Source organism: Simochromis diagramma, unplaced genomic scaffold (genome assembly GCF_900408965.1).
Source record: "Simochromis diagramma unplaced genomic scaffold, fSimDia1.1 OVJJ01000323.1, whole genome shotgun sequence".
Classification (NCBI taxonomy): Eukaryota; Metazoa; Chordata; class Actinopteri; order Cichliformes; family Cichlidae; genus Simochromis; species Simochromis diagramma.
Window position 1 is genome coordinate 80,506 of NW_024386770.1, and position 23,115 is coordinate 103,620.

Here is a 23,115-nt window from a genome sequence, read left to right on the forward strand (position 1 = left end):
AAGCCTTCAGTTAATCCAAAACGCTGCAGCAAGAGTCCTGACAGGGACTAGAAAGAGAGAGCAGATTTCTCCTGTTTTGGCTTCCTGTTAAATCCAGACTTCAAAATCCTGCTCCTCACATACAAGGTCTTAAATAATCAGGCCCCATCTTATCTTAATGACCTTGTAGTACCATATCACCCTATTAGAGCACTTCGCTCTCGCTCTGCAGGCCTACTTGTTGTTCCTAGAGTATTTAAAAGTAGAATGGGAGGCAGAGCCTTCAGTTTTCAGGCCCCTCTTCTGTGGAACCAGCTTCCAGTTTGGATTCAGGAGACAGACACTATCTCTACTTTCAAGATTAGGCTTCAAACTCTCCTTTTTGCTAAAGCATATAGTTAGGGCTGGACCAGGTGACCCTGAATCCTCCCTTAGTTATGCTGCAATAGACGTAGGCTGCCGGGGATTCCCATGATGCATTGAGTTTTTCCTTTCCAGTCTCCTTTCTCACTCACTATGTGGCTGTGTCCCAATTCAGGGTCTGCACGCTTGAAGTGCGCATTTTAAGTGCGGTTACGTCACCGCCACGCGACGACGGCTGTCCCAATTCGAAGTGTACTCCAAATGCGCCGTCGATCTCCCCAAATATCAAGCGTGGTCCGGTGCACGCTTCGTGGTCCCATATATCCCACAATTCATAGCGCGGCGGTGGGTGTGGATAATTTTGCCGCAAAATACGGCCGAAGAGCTTTTTTTTTTTTTTCCAAACTTTATTGAACTTATAAAGCGAACAGTCAGTCATTCCAGTTCAGTTTGTACAGTAGACATGCAAGGCAAATAAGAGTAACAACATACAGTACAATGAAATAAGAAGGAGAAATAAATAAAGGATAGAAAAGAAAAAAGGGGGGATGTGACAGACTTCATAACAACTTTGTACTTGAAAGTTGTGACAGCTCATTCGTTAAACATTTCTGAATGAATTTCAATCAATGATAAACCTTTTTCATTGGAAGTTAATTTAAGAGAGTTTAAGTAATATTCAATTTCAATCAAAAACAAATTAAATGATGGGGTTGAGTTTTGACATTTACATTTATGTATATGGAATTTCCCTAATAAGATGGAGCGGCCGAAGAGTGAACTGTCAAAAGTACTGAATATGACGTCACTTATTTATGTGCGAATGTTTAATAATTAAAGTCAGTCATATATCCACAAACACAACAAGCTGAAAGTCAGTGATATATGTATGTATGTATGTGTATATATATATATATATATATATATATATATATATATGTATCTCATAATAATCTGACAATAATATAATATTGGCCATATTATATTTACATTACCACAGTGAGATGACTTTAGTCTCATGAACAACATTAACTAATTGTTATTTACTAGCTAATCTTAAATGACTGTTCAGCACAGACATGAAGCCCAACAATCATGTTTACAGTCCCGTGGTCTCAGCCTCAGATACTCAACTAATCAAAGTGATGTCATGACAAAAATGACCAACAAAACATTTTTCTCCTTCATTTCTGTCACACAAAGCTGTATGTAACGTGTCTCGCGGTTAGTATCATGGTTGCTAGGCAACCTGAACAGCGCGACGAAGCGTATACCGTCCCATTTCACAAGCCTCTCACTTCCACACTTCTCGTACTTATAGTACGCACCGTACGTAGTACGCGTACTTCAAGCGTCCAGACCCTGAATTGGGACACAGCCTGTATTAACAGACCTCTCTGCATTGAATCATATCTGTTATTAATCTCTGTCTCTCTTCCACAGCATGTCTTTATCCTGTCTTCCTTCTCTCACCCCAACCAATCACAGCAGATGGCCCCGCCCCTCCCTGAGCCTGGTTCTGCTGGAGGTTTCTTCCTGTTAAAAGGGAGTTTTTCCTTCCCACTGTCGCCAAAGTGCTGCTCATAGGGGGTCATATGATTGTTGGGTTTTTCTCTGTATGTGTTATTGTAGGGTCGACCTTACAGTATAAAGCGCCTTTAGGCGACTGCTGTTGTGATTTGGCCCGTTTTAAATAAAATTGAATTAAATTGAATTAACGTCACAGCAGCCATGTTATTAGTCACATGATGTCATTACAAAGCTCCAACAGCACAAACACCCGGTCCAGTTCAGGTGAAGCCACCTGTGTCACCATCCACCTGTCAGCCACAGAGGCCACGCCTCTGGTAATGCAAACATGAATCCTTGATACAATTTAAACAGTTGAGTTTTAAATGAGGTCAAAAGACGCCAGTTAACAAGGATCGGCAATCCAAGTGCCTCCCTCTGGAGGTGTTCTGCCCACCATGGAAGAGAGCCTATGGTTCACCCATAACCCAGGAGGAAAATGATACTTTCCTGGGAACACCGGATGTCTGAAATGCCCGGCCGAGCCTGCTGCATGAGCTGACCGTGGACAAGCGGGTGAAGATGACATAAAGGCTGTAAACATGTTTGTTTCTGCTGTTGGACGTGGTGACGTGGGAGGTCATAGGTCAAGAGGACTGACACCATCATGTCTGATGGTGAAGCACGAACCGGCTTATATGTGAAAAACAGAAGCGTTGAGTTCAGGGCTTCTTAAAAGGAGGAAAAGTCACATGAAGTGAAAAAAAAGCATTTTGACCTGTTTAAACTTTGCGTAGTGACTTACTGTCTCGTTTCAGAGCCACACAGTGTTTTCATCTCTGTTAACAACACAGACATTTTTCTTCCAGGCTTTATTCACTGTCAGACCTCAGAGCAGATCAACACAAACTCACGCTGACGGTTTTGTTTCTGCGGCTCCAGAAATGTCAGAGTTTATGTCTCTGAACTCAAAATTTAAACTTTATTAACAAAAGTGTTTAAGACAGGTTATAAAAAACATTTAAACTAGTGTTTGAGTCCATTCATTTAAAGTTCTACCTCAGCAACAGTACAATCAGCTGGTAACTCGGGTACTTTTAGAGTACTTTTACTCTGTGCTGCTCCTTCTGAAATATAAAGAAAGTATGCCGTATATACTGAGTACTTCTACTTTGGATACTCTGAGTACATGTTGCTGATTCTGAGTATTTTCACTCTGTTGGACTCAGATGAAATATCAGAGTTTTCTTCTTCTGGAACTACTTTGTGTGGTGGATGAAGACGAGTCACTCGTTCACTTCCAGAGGCGGTAGAGTCCCAGAGCGATGGCGAGGCAGGAGAAGAGGGTGGCTGAGGAGGAGCAGAGCGTTCGATCAGCGTTACTGAAACAGTGAAAGTCAGGTCTTCATTCAAACCTCCAAATTAAAAACAGCAAAATTTGATTCTTGCGCTGCTGGAACTTTGATATAAATTCAGAGCCGACGTTTGTAAAGATGAGTTTGGTGTCTGTCTGAAGTTTGAAAGAAACAAGTTCATCATCAGGTTTTAGCACGATAGAAATCAGGTTCTACGTGTGGTCGGAGCGCTGCGGCTCATCCACCTGTGGTGGCTGATGGGTAACAGTCCAGCTTCATGAGTGCTAACGTGGCGTGCTAACATGGCGTGCTAACGTGGCGTGCCACAGGGCGTGCTAACGTGGCGTGCTAACGTGGCGTGCCACAGGGCGCGATTTTAGGACCATTTTTATTCCACCTTAAGGCGGCAGGTTTCAGGTTCCTGAGCCGTCAGTGCAGGAGCTCCACAGGGATCCGTTCATGGACCAAACTGTGATGGTTTTAGATCGTGTTCAGCCTTCAGTCCCATCAGGACGCGTCGCCTGCTGACATCACCGTACGATCTGTGACTCGTTACCTCACGCTGCATCATCAGATACGGCTACACACGACGCTACGTCCTCTGATTTCACTGTAACGTTTTTATATGGAGAGACTGAATCACACAGGCTGTACACAGCGTGTTGAGAAAGTATTTATACGCCGTGAACTTTGACACATTTAGTCAGAAAGTAGCAGATACCTGTGAAGTGGTACGAAGACGATACATGATGTCCAAATAAAAATGTGAAGTGTGTTTGTATCCAGCCCCTGTACTGGTGCAATCAGCCCCCCGTAGAAGTCGCTTATTAGACCAGCGGTCTCCAACCTTTTTTGCGCCACGGACCGGTTTATGCCCGACAATATTTTCACGGACCGGCCTTTAAGGTGTCGCGGATAAATACAACAAAATAAAACCAGTAAAACACAGGAAAACCGAGTAAACAATAAAAACGATAACAAAATAACGCTGAAAACCCATAAAAACCCTGAAAACTATACATTTTACACCTGAGCCTCAACTCTCGCGGCCCGGTACCAAACGACTCACGCACCGGTACCGGGGGTTGGGGACCGCTGCTTTAGAGCACAGAGTCCACCTGTGTGTGATTTAGTCTCATTATAAACACACCTGCTCTGTGAAGGCCTCACAGGTTTGTTAGAGAGCATCAGTGAAGGCACCACACAGCTCAGGGATGAAGACGAGTTAGCTTATATAAAATATCCTGAGCTTTGAACATCTCTCTGTTCAATCCATCATCCAAAAATGGAAAAAGTTTCCTACAACTGCAAACCTACCAAGACACAGAGCGAGCACGGCGAGCACTGGTCAGAGAAGCTTCCACGAGGCCCACGGTCACTCTGGAGGAGCTGCAGAAACCCACAGCTCAGAGAGAGAGTCTGTCCACAGGACAACTGGAAGTCATGGACGGCACAGATCTATGTGGAGATACGGAAGAGTGGCAAGAAGAAGCCCTTGTTGACAGAAAGACATAAAAAGTCTCGTCTGCAGTTTGCCAGGAGTCGTGCAGGGACACAGCAAACATGGGAGACGGTGCTCTGCTCAGACGAGACCAAAGCTCGAGGACTTGAGACTGGGAAGCCTCAACATACAGCAAGAGCTCCAGAGGGACCTGGATCAGAGTACTCGTGTTAGGACGGTCAAAGTCCAGACCTGAAGCCGACCGAGCGTCTGTGGCGACACTTAGAAACTGCTGTTCACAGACGCTCTGCGTCCGGTCTGGCTGAAGTCGAGCTGCTTTAAAACAAAGAACAGGCAGAAATGCAGCTGCGCAGAGCTGGTGGAGACGAACCGCAAAGGAAAGGTGGCTCAAAGTACGACACGGGCTGGATACAAACGCACACTGTGTGAAGCGTGCATCGTTTTCACACCACTTCAGTTATGTGCTGCTTTGTGCTGGTTTGTCACAGAAATTAAACATTAAGTTTGTGGTTGTAAAGTGACACAATGTGTAAAAGTTCACAGGGTAGCAACACACTTACACATGTACGTACAGCTGCACTGTGTAGTACAGCGCCCCCTGCTGTCCACACAGATAAGAAAACTGGTGTTTCTCTGAGGACAGATGTAAAATGTTGTGCTGACAGGCAGCAGCACGGCGTCAGCGTCAGACTAAAGTGTTCGTCTTCACGCCATCGCAGACGCACAGAAGCACGGCTGCCGTCTCACCTGCCAGGTAGCGGATCGTCTGCAGTTTCAGGGACTCCAGCAGCGTCTTCAGCGAGGCCACCTGCAGGTCCAGCTTCCTGTTGATCTCCATGTTGTCGTTTTCCAGCTCGGATCTCTGAGCACGAGACACACGTGATGTCATCAGTTAAAACAACCAATGGCCCTGCAGAGCTACAAACCAACGGGTACTTTACAGCATCAGTACTGCAGCTGTTGTTTTCACCTTGTGATGAAAGTCTGACGTGGCCTCCATCAGCTTCTTCTCCTGCTCAGTGAACTGAGACAAAAACATGAAAGCAGCTTCAGAGACGCGTCACGTGCCCACGTTCCTTTAAATTTACCCAACGGAACCTTTAAGCAGCCGAGGCGAGTGGCGAGCGGCCGGACGAACCGCCCGATGCGTTTTGCTAAAGCTCCGCTGTTCCTGTGGTAAATTCCTCGCCAGCCTCACCATGTCGGAGACCCTGCTCCTCTCCAGGTTGATGTCCAGTTTGGTTTCTGCCATCATTTTCTTGCTCTCCTCCTGGAGATAAAAACCAGACACGTCGTGTTACAGCGGGGACCTCACCCAGGGTCTGGATGTCTCAGCCTGGTCAAGCCCACATGGGATCATCACTCTCACCTTCAGCCGGTTCTGGAGCTGCTCCAGCTCTCGCTTCATTTTCTGCAGGAACAAAAAGCTTTTTAGAAAGTCGGGACGCTGCAGAGACGATCCAGAACAACCTGCAGATGCTTTTGTCTCTTTGTTAATCTAAAGACTAGGACGAGAGTCCAGCACGTGTAACATCATCAGACACATTGTGGCTGATTGTGACACAGAAGAGGACCGAGAACAGAGCCCTGTGGGACGCCTGCACCAACTCTTCTTCTTCTTTAGTTCTAACCCGGAGTTATGGTCCAAGGAACCAGAAGCTTCATTACGTCCATTAAGGTGCACTGACAGGTCGAAATGTGAGCTCCACCATCAGCTGATGAACTTCCTACAAAAACTTCCACATATTTAACAAATCCGAGTAACACGCTAACTGTGACAGACTCGAGAAGGTGTCCAGATGTTAGACAGGAATACTGGACGATTGGAGAAAATGAGAAGTAAAGCCGACGTACCGTGTTCTCGGATCGCAGGTTAGCGAACTCGCTCTTCTCCAGGATCACCATGTCCTTCCTGACGGAGTCCAGGTGAGCCATGATCTGCTGCAGGGCGATCTCCTAAAGAAAGAAAAGTCTGTAACTCTGTGGAAACAGCTCGAGGGTGGAGCTCGTCTCTGGTTCCCACCTGATGGGATTTGGTCACCATGTCTTTGTAAACGACATCCATGTTGGCCGTGGCGAGAGTGACCAGAGCTGAGACGATCAACTCCGCCTGGTTCTTCTCGAAACCTGCACAAAAATATTTGATGAGCACTCCGTGTTACAGCCGGTACTACACGCCGACACGCCTGACAGTGACCTCACCGCTGCTCTGCAGCTCTGTGACCATGGCGTGGGAATCAAACGTCAGTTTGCGCTGCTCCAGCGGCGTCAGCTCAACCTTCCTCACATCGAAGGTCGTCAGCGGCGCCCCCACATGGAGACCTTTAAAACACACACACACAAAGGCTGTACACACACACAGGCCACGCCCCTAACAATGCAGACATTAAACTTTGATACAATTTAACCAGGTGAGTTAGATCACAGTGTAAATGCTTCTGGAGCTGGACTCTGATTGGCTGTCCTTCATTACTGACTGGGTCCAGATTTATGACCGAAGTATGAACTAGTAAACACAGAAACGTCACAGTGACCGGAAACCAGCGTGTCTGCGGTGATTTGGTGAGTCTGTCAGATTTTTGGGGTCCTCTGCTTCAGCCTCACCTCTCCACGTGACCACCCGCTGCCGGAAACACCTCCTCATGAGCACGTTCATCCCGGAAGCTGCTGTGATTTCAGAGTTTTTGTGACGTTTACTTACAAACTTTGAGTGTTTACGCACAAATACACACAGCGCTCACAAACCGGAAACTGTCACACCGAGGAAGGAGCAGGCCCTACCCATGCTGCATTCAGGGACTGTGGGTCACAGAAAACACCGTGACAGTTGAGGAGACAGCGCCCCCGGCTGGTGCAGAGTGGTGAGGGTGTCAGCGCCGTCGGTGCTTCTTCAGTTTGAACTGAAGCACTCAGATGTTTACATGCAACAAACTTTATGCAAAAACAGTTAAAGATGATGAAATATGACAGATCAGTGTATTTGCTGGAAGTGTTCAGATATTAATTTGCCATGAGCAGGACGAGTCCATCAGAGGGACTGCTCAAAGACAGAGGCTGACGTGGTTTGGACATCTACAGAGGAGACAGGGTGGAGGCAGGAGGAGGAGAGGAGGAGCTCAGGGGAGGTTCATGGATGTAGTGAAGGAGGACATGCAGAGGGTTGGTGTGACAGAGGAGGATGCTGGGATAGAGGAGATGGAGGTGGACGATCAGCTGTGGTGCAGAAAGAGGAACTAAGGGACAAAAAGTCTAAGAACATTTAAGAAAAGAGAAGTAAAATCAGAAATTACGAAACTATTTAAAAACAGAAATAAAGAGAAGTTTAAATAGTTTTCATTTTCTTCTCTGAAACTTAAGTTTTTCTTTTAATGAACTGAAAGGTTTTAAACGCGGGAGGAAACTTCAGTGTGTGACATTTAAGTCTAGCACAGACGAAGCTCAGAATTCCGACTTTACCTGTCGACATTTAAAGCATCATTATAAAAGCGAACTTTTTTTTTTTTTTACATAAATATCTAAACAAAACAGAAACAGGACTGAGGACTCTGTTCAAACACTCTTAAAAAAATAAATACAAACAACAACAAATAATTAAAGTTCACTGAGGAACTGTCCTCCTCGGCTTTGTCAATAAAGTTTGAAGCAGACGTCAGCAGGCCGACTGTCATGGCGGCGGACAGCTGCAGCTGGTTCTCGGCGTTAGCTGTGGGAGTTTCTCTGCTGAAGTGCTTCTTCATCAGCGCGTAGTGAGTCCCAAGTCTTCCTCAGTGTCACCGCGGTTATTAGCCACGTTAACGTCATTTCCTGTACGCGATAACAGTGAGGGGTCTGCGCGGGTGCGTGCGGGAAGCTGTGCGCGGATGAGATCGTTTAGTTGGACTTCGTGTGAAATCCGAGTTTGTTTGAACTTGAACCCGAGCCGTCATCAGCTGCAGGCTGGGCTTCAGGGATACGCCGTTTTTCTTTAGAGCTTCGTTCTGCCGCTGCTTGATGACGTTTCACACAGGTGATTGACCGTACAGGTACACCCGGGATGCAACGGGCGTCATAAGTCACTCTGCCGGGTCTGCTGAGCTTTAATGAGTGTCAGGAGGCTCAGAGCCCGCGAACGTCTCATGAAGCGCAGTGCCGCGTCTGTGAGCACCGGATCCCTGCGGGAAATCTCCCGATTAAAAACATCGCGCGTGTCTTTCTGTGAGCACAGCGGATGAATCGGATATTTTTAAATAAGCGGAGTCAGTTTAAAACACTGACACATTCGGCATGAATCCAGCCCAGCTAACACCTCTGTGCTCTGTAAAACACCTAATAAAGGGGTCCACAGTGTACTGAGAGCTGAGCCGGTGACCTTTAACCCTGAGACATGTGACCTTTGTGTCCATGTGAAGTTAAGAAATGAGAGTGTTTGAGTACATTAGCTCAGATTGATCCTCTGACAGTTGAGGTGTTACTGATGGAGCGCACACCTGCTGTCCTTTAGATGAACATGTGTATGGTCACTGTTGGTGCAGGTGGTGCTCCTCAGGTGGAGGTCCAACGTGTTTAAAGCTGAAGCCTCTATCTGTCCAGCTTGGTCTGTTAAACTGGTGTGTGTGTGTGTGTGTGTGTGTGTGTGTGTGTGTGTGTGTGTGTGTGTGTGTGTGTGTCTTCAGCCGGTCGACGGACTTTGAGGTGCACAGGAACTGGTTGGCCATCACGCACAGCCTGCCCGTGTCCAGGTGGTACTATGAGGTGAGGGAGGAGGAGCCCACACTCACCTGTAAAATAAAAGCACCTGTGGGAGGCGGTGGGAAAGCTCGCTGATGTTTCACGAGGCGCTTTCTCTCCTGCAGAACACGTCCGAGTGGACCCTGGACTACCCGCCGCTGTTCGCCTGGTTCGAGTTCGGGCTGTCTCAGGTGGCGTGCAGCTTTGACGCAAACATGCTGCAGGTGGAGAACCTGAACTACGCCAGCCCGGCCACGGTGCTGTTCCAGAGGCTGTCGGTGATCGTCACCGACGTGGTTTTCATCTACGCCGCCAGAGAGTGAGTGTGTCCCCGGGAAACAGCTGGAGCTTCTGACACAGCTGTTTCCTGCGTCCTGATTGGCTCTGTCCTCCTCCTCCAGGTGCTGCAGGTGCGTTCGGGAGCCAAAGGGATCTCGGGACATTTTGAGCCAGCCATCCTTCGTCCTGGCCGTGCTGCTGCTGTGGAACTTCGGCCTCCTCCTCGTCGATCGTATCCTGCAGCTCTGCCTGTGCGTTAAACTGCCGGCCTCCGCGCGGCGGCGGCGTGAACGCCACCCTGGAAAAGTTTTTAATGCGGTCAGAGGGAAACGGAGCTGAACGCGTCCTGCTCAACATCCACTAATCTGACATTTAAAGAACAATTAGGTGTTTGTCATGAACTCTTTACAGTGAAGCAAGGCTGTAATCCCACTAATTACACCAAATCTATTTAAGGTGACAAAGTGACGACATTTACACGGAGCAATCCGTCAGCCTGAGCAGTTTCAGCCTGTGATAAAAAGCTCCATCGTCTATGCTTGTGTCGTGGATGTTGTGTTCCTAATGTTTTGGTCGAGTGCTGGTTTTTCCTTCACTCCCACCTCAGATATTCACTTCCAGTATAACGGCTTCCTGTTCGGGTTCCTGCTGCTGTCGGTGGCCAAACACCTGCAGGTACAAGCTGTGCTCACACTCAGCTGCCTTCATCCTGAGACTCTCCCAAGCAGCTCAGAATAAGCCTCATTCTCTGTCTGAAATGAGCAGTTTTAGCTCCTCCCCCAAGTGGGTGGAGAATCTGTCCTCTCTCTGTGACATCATACAGTTCCAAGAGTAGAAAAAAGTGATTGTGACGCATCGCCTGTGTGATTCAGTCTCAGCACCTGCAGGGGGCGCTGCTGTTCGCCTTCCTGCTCAACCTGAAGCACATCTACCTGTACGTGGCCCCAGCGTACGGCGTCTACCTGCTGAGGAGTTACTGCTTCACTCAGGACAACAAAGGTGAGGTCCAACCCATGGCTCCTCCTGCTGGTGTGAGTGGGTACTGCGTCTGTGCCGGACTACTGACCACGTGTTTATTTTGCAGACGGCTCCATCAGGTGGTCGAGTTTCAGCCTGCTGCGCCTGCTGGCTCTGGGCGCCATCGTGACCTCTGTCTGCGCTCTGTCCTTTGGCCCTTTCATCGCCATGGTGAGAGGTCACCGCAGTGTTTGTTTTTTTTGTTTGTTTTGTTTTTTTACAGAAGGTCGCTCGACGGCGCCATGACCTGACGATGCTCATTTGCCTTTCAGGGGCAGCTCCCTCAGGTGCTCTCCAGGCTCTTCCCCTTTAAGCGCGGTCTCTGTCACGCCTACTGGGCGCCGAACATCTGGGCGCTGTACAACGTGCTGGACAAAACCCTGGCGGTGCTCGGTGAGGCTCCGCCCCCTCTGTTTACAGGACATTAAAACCACGCATCATGATGTGGAGGAGGCGGATGGAGGTCTGAGCGCTCTGTTTTTTTTTCCTCCAGGTGTTCGCCTGAAGCTGCTCGAGGAGGCGGAGCTTCCCCTGGCGTCCATGACAGGCGGGTTGGTTCAGGAGTTTGAGCACTCGGTGCTTCCCTCCGTGACGCCCGCCGTCACGCTCGTCTGCACGCTGCTGTCCATCCTGGTGAGTCGAGCTGGACGCTGAGACCCTGAGCTGAACCCGATTGTGTTCACGTGTGGGTGTGGTCACGCTTTAACGCCCGATCTCCTCCTCTTCTCTGAAGCCGGCGGCGGCATCCATCTGGCTCCGCCCTCGCGGTGCTCGGGGCTTCCTACGCTGCCTGCTGCTCTGCGCTCTGGGCTCCTTCATGTTTGGCTGGCATGTCCACGAGAAGGCCATCCTCATCGCCATCCTTCCCCTCAGGTGAGCGCCGACCCGTCCTGTCACATGATGATGTCATCAGCTGACGGTGCGGTTTGAACGATTTCGCCTTGTTTCTCTTCCCGCAGCATCCTGGCGGTGGAGAACAGAGAGGATGCTGGGATCTTCCTGATCCTGACCACCACAGGTCACTACTCCCTGTTCCCGCTGCTCTTCACGCCCGCAGGTAAACAGGAAGTAGTTTAATCATTACGTTTGTTCAGCTAGCAGAAACGCGTGAGAGCGCCGCTCGCCAGTGGCTCCAGCGTGCAACAGACTCAACATTACTGCGTTTAGATGATGATGATGATGATGTGTGTTTTTCAGAGCTGCCCTTTAAGGTGGCGCTCATGCTGATGTTCAGCATCTTCTCCTTCACTGCTCTCAGAAAGCTCCACAGGTAAACACAAACACTACTGCAGTATCAGTGTAGTTACTACTTGGATACCTTAAAGTACTTTACTTTTAGTATTTTAGAAGTAATCGGATTACTCTGCCCTCAGTGCTCAGGGGTTTCTGCTCCATCCTCTGGAGGTTATCTACCTGCTGGGGTTGGTTGCCGTGGCGATCGCCTGTGAGGTTGTCTTCCCACTGTCGCCGTGGCAGCAGAGGCTGCCCTTCCTCCCCCTGCTGGTGACTTCGGTGTACTGCGCCATGGGAGTTTGTTACGCCTTCCTGCGCCTGTATGCCAGCCTGCTGCTGCGAGGGGAGGACAAGCCTAAACTGCTGTGACACGTCGCGGGTTCGATCCCCAATACCTCTGCCTCCGAGCAAGGCACCGACATGACTGCTCACGGGGACGGGTGGCAGGAAGTAGCTGAAAGTGAGCTGAGGATGCAGCAGGAGGCGCTCTGAGACGTCCTCTGAGCAGCAGTGAGAGGAGCTGAAGCTCTGACAGAGGCTGGAGCTACGAGGAAGAACCCAACTGTAACTCCACCCAAAACTGCAGAAAGGGCGAGCGGCAGTGAGAGAGTCGTGTTGGTGCAAAGAACTCGAGTGGACCAAAAGCTGCACCCACAATGTTTTTAGCAGCTTTGTCTGATTGTTTAATAAAAAGATGAACAAATCTGTGTGTGTTGCACTCTGACTTTGATAAAGGGCCAAAGATTCAAACGTTGTTCCCGCAGCAGGTCTGAGTTTGGCATCCTGCTGTATAAGAACTCCTCGTTTGTGTATTCATTTGTCCAAAGGCACAACCACTTATCAACTACTCACAAAAGCACAGCGCTCATCTTTGATGAGGCAGAAACACGACCAGTTCAGTCAGTCCCCGTATGTATCTGCAGATTTACAACCACAGTAACATCAGCGCAGCTGAAAACTGTCAAAGACAGGAAACAAAACAAGTGACAGGATCACTTCAACATTCAAACATCTTTATACGCTAAAATATATAATCAAGCTAAAACATAATTAAATGAGGCAGAGGCGGGGAGACCAAAAAAACAGGAACAGGAAACTTTAAATGTGCACCAACAGCTGTTTCAGCACATGAACTGAATCCCCCACTACCAGGCTTTATGATATTTAAGCTTTAGCTAATAATCATCCACCCAGCAGGCTCCTGGGTGGTTCCTCAGGGGTTCCACTGGACTTACTGTAAATCAGAAGCTGGACTTCACCACGTTGGATTTGAAGAATAAAAAACAACAAATCTGCGACAGGCAGACCCCTTCACCTGACTCTCAACTGATTTTAATCATGTGCTTCATGAGAGACACAAAACTGAACTACTCCTCATCATCATTATCAGTAAGTCTATCCAGCTGCTCTGAGATTGTAAACAGCTGGCGTGCCATCGCGTTATTGGATCAAAGTACAAAACTTTATTGTTTTTGACATTTTTGCCAGCAAAGTATCGATAAAGGTTCTTAAAAAATGAAAACACAGTGTTTGGGTTTTTTATACATTATTTAATGGGGCTAAATGAAAAGCACACAGTTTGCTTAAAAGCTTTATTGATAAGGCAGCACAACACGTGAGTGGTTAGGACTGAAGATTTTACAGGACACATTTTCACCATAAAAATCTGTTGCACAGTAGGACCTGTTAGCTTAGCCAGACATCCTCAGACCCTCCTGACGTGGTCACACATGTCACCTTGTAAAAATAAAAACATTTAAAACATTCAATCGAGCGACCTGTCGCGCAAAACTAGGCCGGTAGTGTGCTTGGCCTTTAAACTTATAGCATATGTATTGCTGTGAGAGTCCACTAGAGGGTGCAGTGGAAAAAGTGGTTTATAAAAAAAACCCTCCTGATTCGTGCAGCTGAGCTGATCATTATGCCGACCGTGTTTTGCAAAAATCGATAAAAAAGTTATGATCGATATCTTGTAGACTGTGCATGCAGCCACCTCTGGTTTTTTTCCCCTTTTCCCAAATTTTGCTTATGTCTGATTTATTTTTCACACGTAGGTGAATGCAAACTTCATCTAAACTCCTGCTGTTGGTGTGTATCCTGTGGATGGATACTCTTAATTTACGCTAACGTTACTCAGTGTGCTGACACGTCCATCATCCTGTTATTATACCTAATCCTTCTCATTAACCTGCTCTCTTCTCTTTGATTTATTATTAGTGCTGACTAGCTGCAGATGAACCACCACACAGATATGAAGCCAGGGAAGGCGGAGCATGAAGGTTGGCAGTTAGCGTCTTAGTCATCCTCCATCACTGGCGTTATGTTTTGTTGCTTTTGTAGTTCTCTGTATTATGAGTTGAGCTGGGAGTTACCCACAGTCTTAAGTTTTTGGTTAGATAGGAAGCAGATGGTTGGTTCACAGCCTTCTTTGTCTTTTGTTTATCTGTTTTTCCTTTGAAAGTAACTTTATTTTCATTATTATAACAGCAGCAGCATGGTGACAACTCATATTAGGTTTTCTGTGTGCCTTTGAATTTGAAGTTATAACATGTTTGGGGGCTTGTCCGGGACACAGGACTTCTCATACCTTACAACACTGTACAGTCTATGCAGCAGATGTCTTCCTGTTTAAACTCTACTCTACCCCAAAGGTTTTTTCTCCTGAAATGACCAGAAAGCTTGTTTTTGATATACGGTTTTCATAACGGTGATAAAATCATTGGATATGTTGTATATTTGAGATTCCCCCGTTTAACTGTCCTCCACCCTTCATTAATGACACATCCTCAGGTATAATAATTCCACTCCAAAATGGTGGAAATGTGCGCCTGTTCACTACGTTTAACTGAAGACAGCAGGACATTCATCTACATAAACCTGCTGAACCTTTCAGTAGATTCAGAAGAAAGTGATCAGTGGGTAAAAAGTTGTTTCATCTGTAGGTAGTGCTACTGAAACCAGTGCAGGAATGAATAAAAGTGCAATTCCAACAATGGCCACTAGATGCCATCTCTAATTCTCATTCAAAAAGCACAATTTCATTGAGTCCTTTTTTGGTCTCTTTCACTAAATCTGAGGAAGTGTGCGGGTGCTCACATCTTCATTAATATCATGTTGAGGCTTTGATGTGTTAGCTTGGTTCACTGGGAGGAGTACAAAGCTTCTCTCTGAGAAGCAGAGCAGTAGATAGTGGCATACAAATGAGGTCAAGCATAGTACTTGAGTAAATGTGCTTAGTCCTCCACTGTGAGTGAGATGATAGGTTGTTCTGCCCTCAGGCGCCCCAGTTTGGTCCGGCCTGACCCGAGTGGACCTTTGGACTGGCCTGCTGCCAATTGAGCTGATGGAGCAGCTTTGGTCCCTGAATGCACCGCTTCGCTCTGATATGGAAAGTGGATTTATCGACCCCACAGACTGTGTGTTAAACACATCACGGCTGCAGGATGTGTTTGAAACATTTAGTTTTGTCCTCAAAGACATGAACCTGTGTGGGGGTGAAAGATGATGAAGCCTCCTCCAGAGGAAGAATCAGATCCTTTGGCAGCATTAAGAGGATCAGCTGTACGGTAATCTCCCGGCTCACAGAGACAGCACCTTCTCCAAATCACTGTCTCAGTATTACAAAACTATTAGCACACAAATCGCTGTAGCAGTATTCTCAGACATGGATGCATAGCCACCGTTCAGGTCCTTTTACTGTGCTTCTGTCTCAGTATTGATGGACTGTTTGTTTGCAGAAAGTGTAGCTTGATGCTTTTCTTATAGATCAAAGTCAGATGAATAAATCTGGGGCGAAAATCTTTGATGTTGAGATGTTGAAAAGATTTAAAGTTTTTCTGAAAGCTCGAAGTAATTAGAAGAATTATTACTATTAGTTATTATCATTATTATTATTATTGGTAGTTGTTTTTATTAATGCTGCTGTTAAAACTCAACCTCAGGTATCTCAACTTTCTGATTCTCAGTCCAGTGTCAGTGCGACACATTTTCTATATAGTTGAAGCAGAAATTAGCAAAATGTTGGAAGAAATGAGGTTCTCTGTGGCAAAGGATTATGAAGACCTTGTTCCCACTGCAGTGGTGTTGGTTCCATACATATAGCACATACAAGAGAAAGACTTGGTGGCGCCACAAACTCCTGGTCCAGGGGGACCTACAGCAGGAGGGGGTTGGCAGATGCAGCTCACAGAGTCCATCGTGACCTTCTTCACAAAATCAGCCAGGCTTCCTCTCTGTAATGTTAAACCTGTCCAAACGGCCAATCACAGCTCACTGCTTCCACGTTTCTCTCATTGGTTGTTCCCCGTCCGGCCCTCAATAATGATCAGTAAGACCGGCGTCAGGTCCATCAGGGTCTTCAGCATGTCCATGATATCTTCGTGGTCTTTGGCTCCCTCGATGAACTCCTCCAGGGTCAGCTCACCTGCAGGGTCAGAGGTCAGAATCCATAATTTAATAAACAAAATGCCTCTTAAACACAACACAGACCAAAATGTGGAAGAGCTGCCCATCAATTATATAGTGGGAAGTCGTTTGGGGTGTAGGTCGGATCTTCAACTGTGTCGTTTACTAATTATTTGGTTGATTGTTGGCTGTCATGCGACTTTGGTCCAGATCTGGCAGAGAGGAGTTACAGAGTTTACTGAGCTGGGCTCAGCTGTCTTCATTACCTTCTCCTTTCACATCAATCCTCTCAAATATGAGCGAGACGATTTCCTCGGGGTCGATGTCTTTGTTCCGTGTGATGTCTTGGATGGCCTGCAGATGGAGACACCAAGGACAAATAACAAGGTTCTCAATAAGTTTCTGAATCATGAAGATGAGTCAGCATTCAGTAAAATAATCTCTGACTGAGCTTAACGTTTTGTATCGGTCAGTTTCAGGTTTTTCATAACTAGTAATGGGTACCGGTATCCCGTGCCATTATGCCACCGGTTGTGACATAAACGGTAGTAACCAGACCGAAAAGCAGCGCACATTTCGGTGCTTTTTTTCCCTGAGATGTCACACACTTTGGATTCTAGCCAATCATTTTACGTTTCCGAGGATAGTAGGCGGGCCCAGGTACGTACGTTCTTTTAGAGCAGCGCTAAAAATGCCCAAGGCGAAGCGGTCAAAGTCTGGCTGTATTTCACAGCAAAAGATGCAAACTCAGCAGCAACAAGTGCTTTAAGCTGATACTGTGATACTGTCAAAGGAGGTAACACCTCAAATCCGATGAAACACCTGGCGACGCATAGCGTTTTTTTAAAAGCCCAGAAATGCGCCGTATTTGATAGCTTAATGCGAGACCTCACACCGAGCACATCTACTGCGGGTGTGGTGCCTGTTATCAGACCCGGAGTTAGCAACATCCCCCAAAAACCCGTAGAGGAGAGTCCTGGCCCCTAGCCCTGCCAGTGTAGCAGAAATGATGAGGATGATGATGCAGCAGCAGCCGTTCTTCTCTGCGTGAATAGCTTAATGTTGTTCGTGTGTAATTTACGTTGAGTAGGCTAACCACGTTATTACATTAATGCATGTAAGGTGAACTAGCAAACATCATCATAGCTACATGCGGCTGTCTTCTTGTTTAATGGCAGATACTCCCTTCACCCTGGCCAAAAAGGCTAAAATGACCAAAGAAAAAGTGGAAAACAGTTAAACATGAGAGGTTTTTGGACAAAGTTTGTGTTTTTGCCATTGTTTAAGCACTGCTTCCAGCCAAGAGTGATACCATATATGCCCCATAGCTGCAGAAAAGGCTGACATTGTTATCTTTTTACAAAAAAACAGCTGAACATGAGAGGTTTTTGAACCAATTTTGTGTTCTCCATTCTTTAAGCACCAGTTCGAGCACCGTTTAAGCACCGGCACCGTTTCAAAAGTACTGGTTTGGCACCGGTATCGGATAAAACCTAAACGATACCCATCCCTATTCATAACTGCTGCTGCAGGGATCGCTCAGTCCAAAGAAGAAGAACCAATGATGTCACGAGGTTCTTCTTCACCACCATGGCCGGTGAAAGCCTGAAACAAACACGTGTTCCTGTCAGGAGCGATTCAGCTGTAAAAGATCAAAGAATCCACGTTAGGATGCAAACAGAGGACCTGGAGGGGGCGTGGTGGTCTCACCAGCTGTTTGCTAAGTTGTTCATGTTCAGGTTGGAAGGAACCCTTTTATAATGCTAACTCATATTTCGTATCTGACGAGTGAGCATTCGGCCACCAGTCTGGTTACTCTGCAGGGAACGACCAGTACTGTGGTTTAGCTCACGGTATCCGTGTCCGAGGCTCCGTGATTACCAACTCCAGAAGCTGAATCAGATGTTTCCGATGCTTTAAAGATGTCCTGGTAAATGTAATCTTGTTCTCCATGTTCTCTGGTCCACGACTGGTCAGAACACAAAGGGAACGGCTTGTTCCACTTTCAGCAGTTTCCTTGACTGATTGATTGAGCTCAGAGGATTAGCAGCGGTCTAAGTTCAGAGCTAATCCAGCCCTGTTCTCTGTGCTGCTGATTCAGGATCCATGTGGAGAGGGACGCTCTTGATTTCAGTCCAACTTTCCTGTAAAGCTGGAAATATTGCAGATGTCTAGTGTGTGAGTTTGAAACCAGTTTTCTATAAATACATAAACCTTTCTGTGGGACTAAGACAAAATGTAATTGCTGCACCGACCTTAAAAGACACCATGACATCATTTGAAGCTTTAAGCAGTCGACGCAGTGTCAGCGGGATTAAACTGTCTTAAGATAGAAGCTGAGCAGGCAGCATTAAAAAGCTCAAAGACAGGAGAAGATTAAGCCTGTGTCAGCGTGGTGGTGAGTTCGTTACCGTGAAGATGGTCTCCAGCTCTTCCTTGTCGATCTTTCCGTTGCCGTCCTGGTCGAACAGTTTGAAGTACCACTTCAGTTTCTGGTTGATTTCTCCCTTCAGCATCAGGCTGATGGCTGCGATGTACTCCACAAAGTTAATGTAGCCATCCTGCAGACACGAAGCAGGGAGTTAAAACCGCATCAGCGAGGGGGCGTTCAGGGACATCCTGTAAGATTCAGACCTCAGTTTTAATATGGACGTTTGTTCAGCTTCACAAAACCAAAGCAGAGCAAACGTGACAGACAGAGAGTCTGATGCTGTCGTTCAGCTGTGCAATAATTCTGCACATTAAAAACTGTAGGTTTATGTTACTGTAATACTTACAGGGGTTTTATGACCAGTTTCCACAACAGCAAAACTCGTAGATGAGACTAACAATCATCAGCATTCTTGGGCTGCACATTCACCGATCATCTGACACTGAATCTCAGCTCCTGATTGGTCAGACCGCGGCTTCAGTCCATCACGTGGTGCTCAGTTTGAGGACTCAAAGTGCTTTTTTCACCACGCAGGTTGGAGGAGCCCAGGATCGAACCACCAACCATCCACATTATAAAACCACCTCCTAAAGTCTCCACACAGAGCTCAACCATTCATGCCTCCAGGCCTCTGTGGGAGGACCTCTTACACCTGAACATCCACCCAGTTCCAGCTTTATTGAAATGTGGACTACTTGTTGTAATAAATGGTTAAAATGCCTCCTGCTCTTTATATTTTACACGTGTCGTTGCTGCAGGCTGAAGCCTTTAATCCAGAGGTGGCAGAAGTACAGATACCCGGGTTTAAAAATACTGCGGTAAAAGCTGAAGGGTGAAAAAGTACCGAGTCTGAAATGTACTCAGAGTCAGAAAGGACAAAGCGAACTGAACCTTGTGCTATATTAAGAAAATAATAAAATAATTTTAGTACATGAGATCATTTACCTGGAGATCTCCTGCTGCCCTTCACCTGATCACAGCATCCTCACACACACAGCTCTGCATGCTGATGGAGCAGGAAGTCCTGCCTCTCCCGGTCGAGCGAGCGCTCTGCACCACAGAGCGATTTTAACGTTTCCATGAAAGCTTTGAGTTTAAAGACTCGTGTTCACAGTATGAGCAACATTTCACATGTGCTGACGTCTGGTTTCATGTTGACAAGAATCAACCTCCAGACTGAAACATGGAGCTGCAGTTCATCTGGTGTCCAGCAGGGGCAGCAGAGTCAGTCCCATAGACTCCCATGTTAAACCTGACAGCAGAATAAACACGTTTGCAGCCTGATACACAAACTGGTCTCTGTGGAGAACTTTTAAACTGCATTCAGGATTAAAGTTGGTGTTATTAGAGGCGTGGCCACTGTGACTGACAGGTGGATGGTGGCACTTTGATGACATCATGTGACCAATAGCACGGCTGCTGTGAGTTTCTAGGAGTTTATTCGGACTGACTCTTACATGTAACCACGACTACACCATCACCTACGTTAATATTTCAAAACGAGGGATTTCTGATTTGAAGATTCATGTGGTCGCATAGCAACAGCTGCCCAGGCGACACACTGTCAACAGGTTTCTGTGTAAAACTTTATATTCAGCCTTGTATGTGAACATCGACCACAAGCTTCTGTGTCCACTACTTTAAAAACATAGCCTTTAGATATCTGATGACTGGTTTTGGTACATCCTGTATCCACAGTCAGATTTATCAATAAGGAAAGCCCGGTCAGCATTATTGATTATTGATTGGGCTCATTCACAAGCTGCAGGGCTCTCAGCTCAGCCCTACAAGCAGTAGGTCGAGTTTTCTCTCATAAATCAGACGTTTTCATTTCAAAGCACGTCCCATGTAGAGTCTTTCTTTCTTTAAGCTGAGCTTTCATGTGACCTTTAACCCCACTTTAGTAACACTCGTCTCAAATTGATATCAATGCCTCATAACTAGCTGTCATACTACCAGCCTGATATAACAGGTTATATGTCATTATTAGATGTTTTGGTCAGAAATAGACTAAATAAGGTGCAGGAAAGAAAATCAGCTCTAAACCCGTCGACGTGTCACTGCTGTCAGATTACTTTTACTTTCCTGCAGAAGCCGCGTCCTATAAACATGGAAGAACAGGCTGGGCAAACTGACGTGGAACGCACCCCGTCCATGTCGAAGGTGAAGAAGACCTGCTCCACGTAGCGGTTGGCGTCCTCGTTCATGCCCTTCAGGTTGAGTATGGCCTTCAGCTCGAACAGCGTGATGAGGCCTGACGGAGACTCCTTCATGAACTTGTTGTACCAGTGGTGCATGTCCTCTGCCAGGATGTCGTCCAGGGTCGAGCCGTGGTTCCCCATGGCGGAGGAGACCGAGGCCCGGTGCGCTGCTTGTTAAAGGCGGTCTGCAGTCCTGCGATCCTCCTCAGGACAGGAAACCCCACAGAAGACGATCAGGCTGCAGGCGGAGGCTCGAGGTGGCCCACATCCAGGTTGCCGTGACTCTGCAGGCACCGAGCGAACCTCAGGACTCTGTAACCCTCTTAGGTCCTGCAGGAAGAACCAAAGAAGCACTGAAAATAACTCCCTAATGAGATCACCACAGGGCTGTGCTGCGGAGGCCGATCCAGGACAGGTGCCTGCAGGAGGGCGGGATGGCCCTGGAAGCAGAATTATGTAACCGGCTCACCTGGCAGGCTGCGTTCACACAGAGAGGTTTCCCAACGTGACGCCCACGCAGGACGTTCCTCGCTGCTCAGCTGAGGGGAAAAGTTCAGAAACACACGAGAACCAAGGAGAAAGACGCCCACGCCACAAAACAAGCAGACCACTGAAGACCAAACCCAGCTGCTTCCACGGTGCAGGGATCCAGAAACGTCTGTGACTATTTTTCTCCTTCTTTCACACGAGCAGGCAGTGAAGGAGGCACGAGAACTGATGACTTCAAAGCAGTTACTTTGGTTTAGTTTCTTTCAAAGCTCTGCTGCGTGTCAGTTTCTGTTCTGGAAAGTTTGCTTTAAGTAAGTTACCCATGGCCGTTTCCTTAATTATTCCACCCAACGCCTGAAACCACGGCCCGAGCATCAGCGGCCTCAAGCAGAGACGCACGGCGCTCTAATCAGATCATCCAGGCAGCGGCTCGACCTGCCGGCAGGTTAAATCAGAGCTGAGACGTCCTGTTGGTCACACTTTCATCAAACAAGAAAAATAAACACAAAATGTCGTTTCTGGTCACTTTGACCTGATCAGTGAGTTTCTCCTTAAACTCATGGATGTCATTTTTGTTTAGTCTCTTTATTATTGTTGAATCGTGACCTCTGACCTTAGCTCAGACATGTGAAACCTGCAGGTCTTCTTCTGGGTTCTTCTCTTCTCTGGTCGACCGGTCACTCCTGGGAAGGTTCACCCACTGTGGGTTTTCTCCCACTGTGGATCACTGGAGTCAGACTGATGATGTCACTGACTCTGGTGTTTCTTTACATCACAGCAGGATGTGTTGCTGTCTGAGATCTTTGGCCTGCTTCACGTTGTCACACTGTTTCACTGAAGGCTCAGATGTGAAGATTAAATCTGGCCCGAGTCTTACTGAGGTTGGTCAGGACGCCATGTTCATCATCTCATCGTACCTGATGTGGTTTCATGATGTCTCTAAATTTTGAGAGGATTTTTTTTTCTTGTGTTTTGACCTTGAAAGTTTTTACCTGCTGCTGAATGAGGGTACGAAGTTCCATTAGTTTGTCATTATTATCAGGAAGTCCTAAAAACTCCCTGAAAAGCCTTCAGTTAATCCAAAATGCTGCAGCAAGAGTCCTGACAGGGACTAGAAAGAGAGAGCAGATTTCTCCTGTTTTGGCTTCCTGTTAAATCCAGAATTCAAAATCCTGCTCCTCACATACAAGGTCTTAAATAATCAGGCCCCATCTTATCTTAATGACCTTGTAGTACCATATCACCCTATTAGAGCACTTCGCTCTCGCTCTGCAGGCCTACTTGTTGTTCCTAGAGTATTTAAAAGTAGAATGGGAGGCAGAGCCTTCAGTTTTCAGGCCCCTCTTCTGTGGAACCAGCTTCCAGTTTGGATTCAGGAGACAGACACTATCTCTACTTTCAAGATTAGGCTTCAAACTTTCCTTTTTGCTAAAGCATATAGTTAGGGCTGGACCAGGTGACCCTGAATCCTCCCTTAGTTATGCTGCAACAGGTGTAGGCTGCTGGGGATTCCCATGATGCACTGGGTGTTTCTTCTTCACTCACTGTGTGTTAACAGACCTCTCTGCACTGAATCATATCTGTTATTAACCTCTGTCTCTCTTCCACAGCATGTCTTTATCCTGTCTTCCTTCTCTCACCCCAATTGGTCGCAGCAGATGGCCCCGCCCCTCCCTGAGCCTGGTT

The 23,115-nt window shown here is 47.0% G+C and overlaps 3 protein-coding genes across 6 annotated transcripts; 1 reads left to right on the plus strand and 2 right to left on the minus strand.

Moving 5' to 3' along the window:
• Window positions 1-3,120: 3,120 nt before the first annotated feature.
• ccdc90b (coiled-coil domain containing 90B) lies at window positions 3,121-7,974 on the minus strand. Of its 2 annotated transcripts, XM_040038336.1 has the most exons (9): window positions 7,273-7,948; window positions 6,871-6,990; window positions 6,692-6,795; window positions 6,523-6,624; window positions 6,038-6,079; window positions 5,867-5,938; window positions 5,639-5,692; window positions 5,416-5,530; window positions 3,121-3,201 (listed from the first exon to the last, which is right to left on the minus strand). In XM_040038336.1, exons 1-9 carry the CDS (start codon window positions 7,322-7,324, stop codon window positions 3,146-3,148), a joined length of 717 nt encoding a protein of 238 aa, XP_039894270.1. In that variant the 5' UTR covers window positions 7,325-7,948; the 3' UTR covers window positions 3,121-3,145. The 2 variants fall into 2 exon arrangements, with proteins under 2 accessions (XP_039894270.1, XP_039894277.1); XM_040038343.1 differs by lacking the exon at window positions 3,121-3,201 and having other exon boundaries at window positions 5,460-5,530; window positions 5,767-5,938; window positions 7,273-7,974.
• alg8 (ALG8 alpha-1,3-glucosyltransferase) lies at window positions 7,012-12,608 on the plus strand. Of its 3 annotated transcripts, none has more exons than XM_040038040.1 (13): window positions 7,012-7,230; window positions 9,321-9,399; window positions 9,501-9,694; window positions 9,777-9,886; window positions 10,262-10,329; window positions 10,527-10,653; window positions 10,739-10,842; window positions 10,944-11,064; window positions 11,165-11,304; window positions 11,405-11,544; window positions 11,631-11,728; window positions 11,869-11,941; window positions 12,045-12,608. In XM_040038040.1, the coding sequence occupies exons 3-13, from the start codon at window positions 9,591-9,593 to the stop codon at window positions 12,271-12,273; spliced, it is 1,314 nt and encodes a 437-aa protein (XP_039893974.1). In that variant the 5' UTR covers window positions 7,012-7,230; window positions 9,321-9,399; window positions 9,501-9,590; the 3' UTR covers window positions 12,274-12,608. The 3 variants fall into 3 exon arrangements, with proteins under 3 accessions (XP_039893974.1, XP_039893958.1, XP_039893966.1); XM_040038024.1 differs by lacking the exon at window positions 7,012-7,230 and adding an exon at window positions 8,288-8,414; XM_040038032.1 differs by lacking the exon at window positions 7,012-7,230 and adding an exon at window positions 8,448-8,674.
• Window positions 12,609-15,038: 2,430 nt separating this feature from the next.
• On the minus strand, window positions 15,039-22,542 carry guca1d (guanylate cyclase activator 1d). The gene is made up of 5 exons (XM_040038351.1): window positions 21,410-22,542; window positions 20,887-21,270; window positions 18,720-18,869; window positions 16,575-16,662; window positions 15,039-16,327 (listed from the first exon to the last, which is right to left on the minus strand). Exons 2-5 carry the CDS (start codon window positions 21,079-21,081, stop codon window positions 16,194-16,196), a joined length of 567 nt encoding a protein of 188 aa, XP_039894285.1. The 5' UTR covers window positions 21,082-21,270; window positions 21,410-22,542; the 3' UTR covers window positions 15,039-16,193.
• Window positions 22,543-23,115: the final 573 nt, after the last annotated feature.

Excerpts from the sequence above, each read along its gene's own strand:
- ccdc90b (XM_040038336.1), bottom strand. The coding sequence starts at position 7,324 with ATGAACGTGCTCATGAGGAGGTGTTTCCGGCAGCGGGTGGTCACGTGG. Across the intron at positions 6,991-7,272 it reads GCGGGTGGTCACGTGGAGAG|GTCTCCATGTGGGGGCGCCG; the intron begins GTGAGGCTGAAG and ends TGTGTTTTAAAG. Across the intron at positions 5,531-5,638 it reads CGTCAGACTTTCATCACAAG|AGATCCGAGCTGGAAAACGA; the intron begins GTGAAAACAACA and ends TCTCGTGCTCAG.
- alg8 (XM_040038024.1), top strand. The coding sequence starts at position 8,335 with ATGGCGGCGGACAGCTGCAGCTGGTTCTCGGCGTTAGCTGTGGGAGTT. Across the intron at positions 9,887-10,261 it reads CGGCCTCCTCCTCGTCGATC|ATATTCACTTCCAGTATAAC; the intron begins GTATCCTGCAGC and ends CTCCCACCTCAG. Across the intron at positions 10,843-10,943 it reads TTGGCCCTTTCATCGCCATG|GGGCAGCTCCCTCAGGTGCT; the intron begins GTGAGAGGTCAC and ends TTTGCCTTTCAG.
- guca1d (XM_040038351.1), bottom strand. The coding sequence starts at position 21,081 with ATGGGGAACCACGGCTCGACCCTGGACGACATCCTGGCAGAGGACATG. Across the intron at positions 18,870-20,886 it reads TCACCTTCGACATGGACGGG|GATGGCTACATTAACTTTGT; the intron begins GTGCGTTCCACG and ends TCGTGTCTGCAG. Across the intron at positions 16,663-18,719 it reads AGCTGGAGACCATCTTCACG|GCCATCCAAGACATCACACG; the intron begins GTAACGAACTCA and ends CTCCATCTGCAG.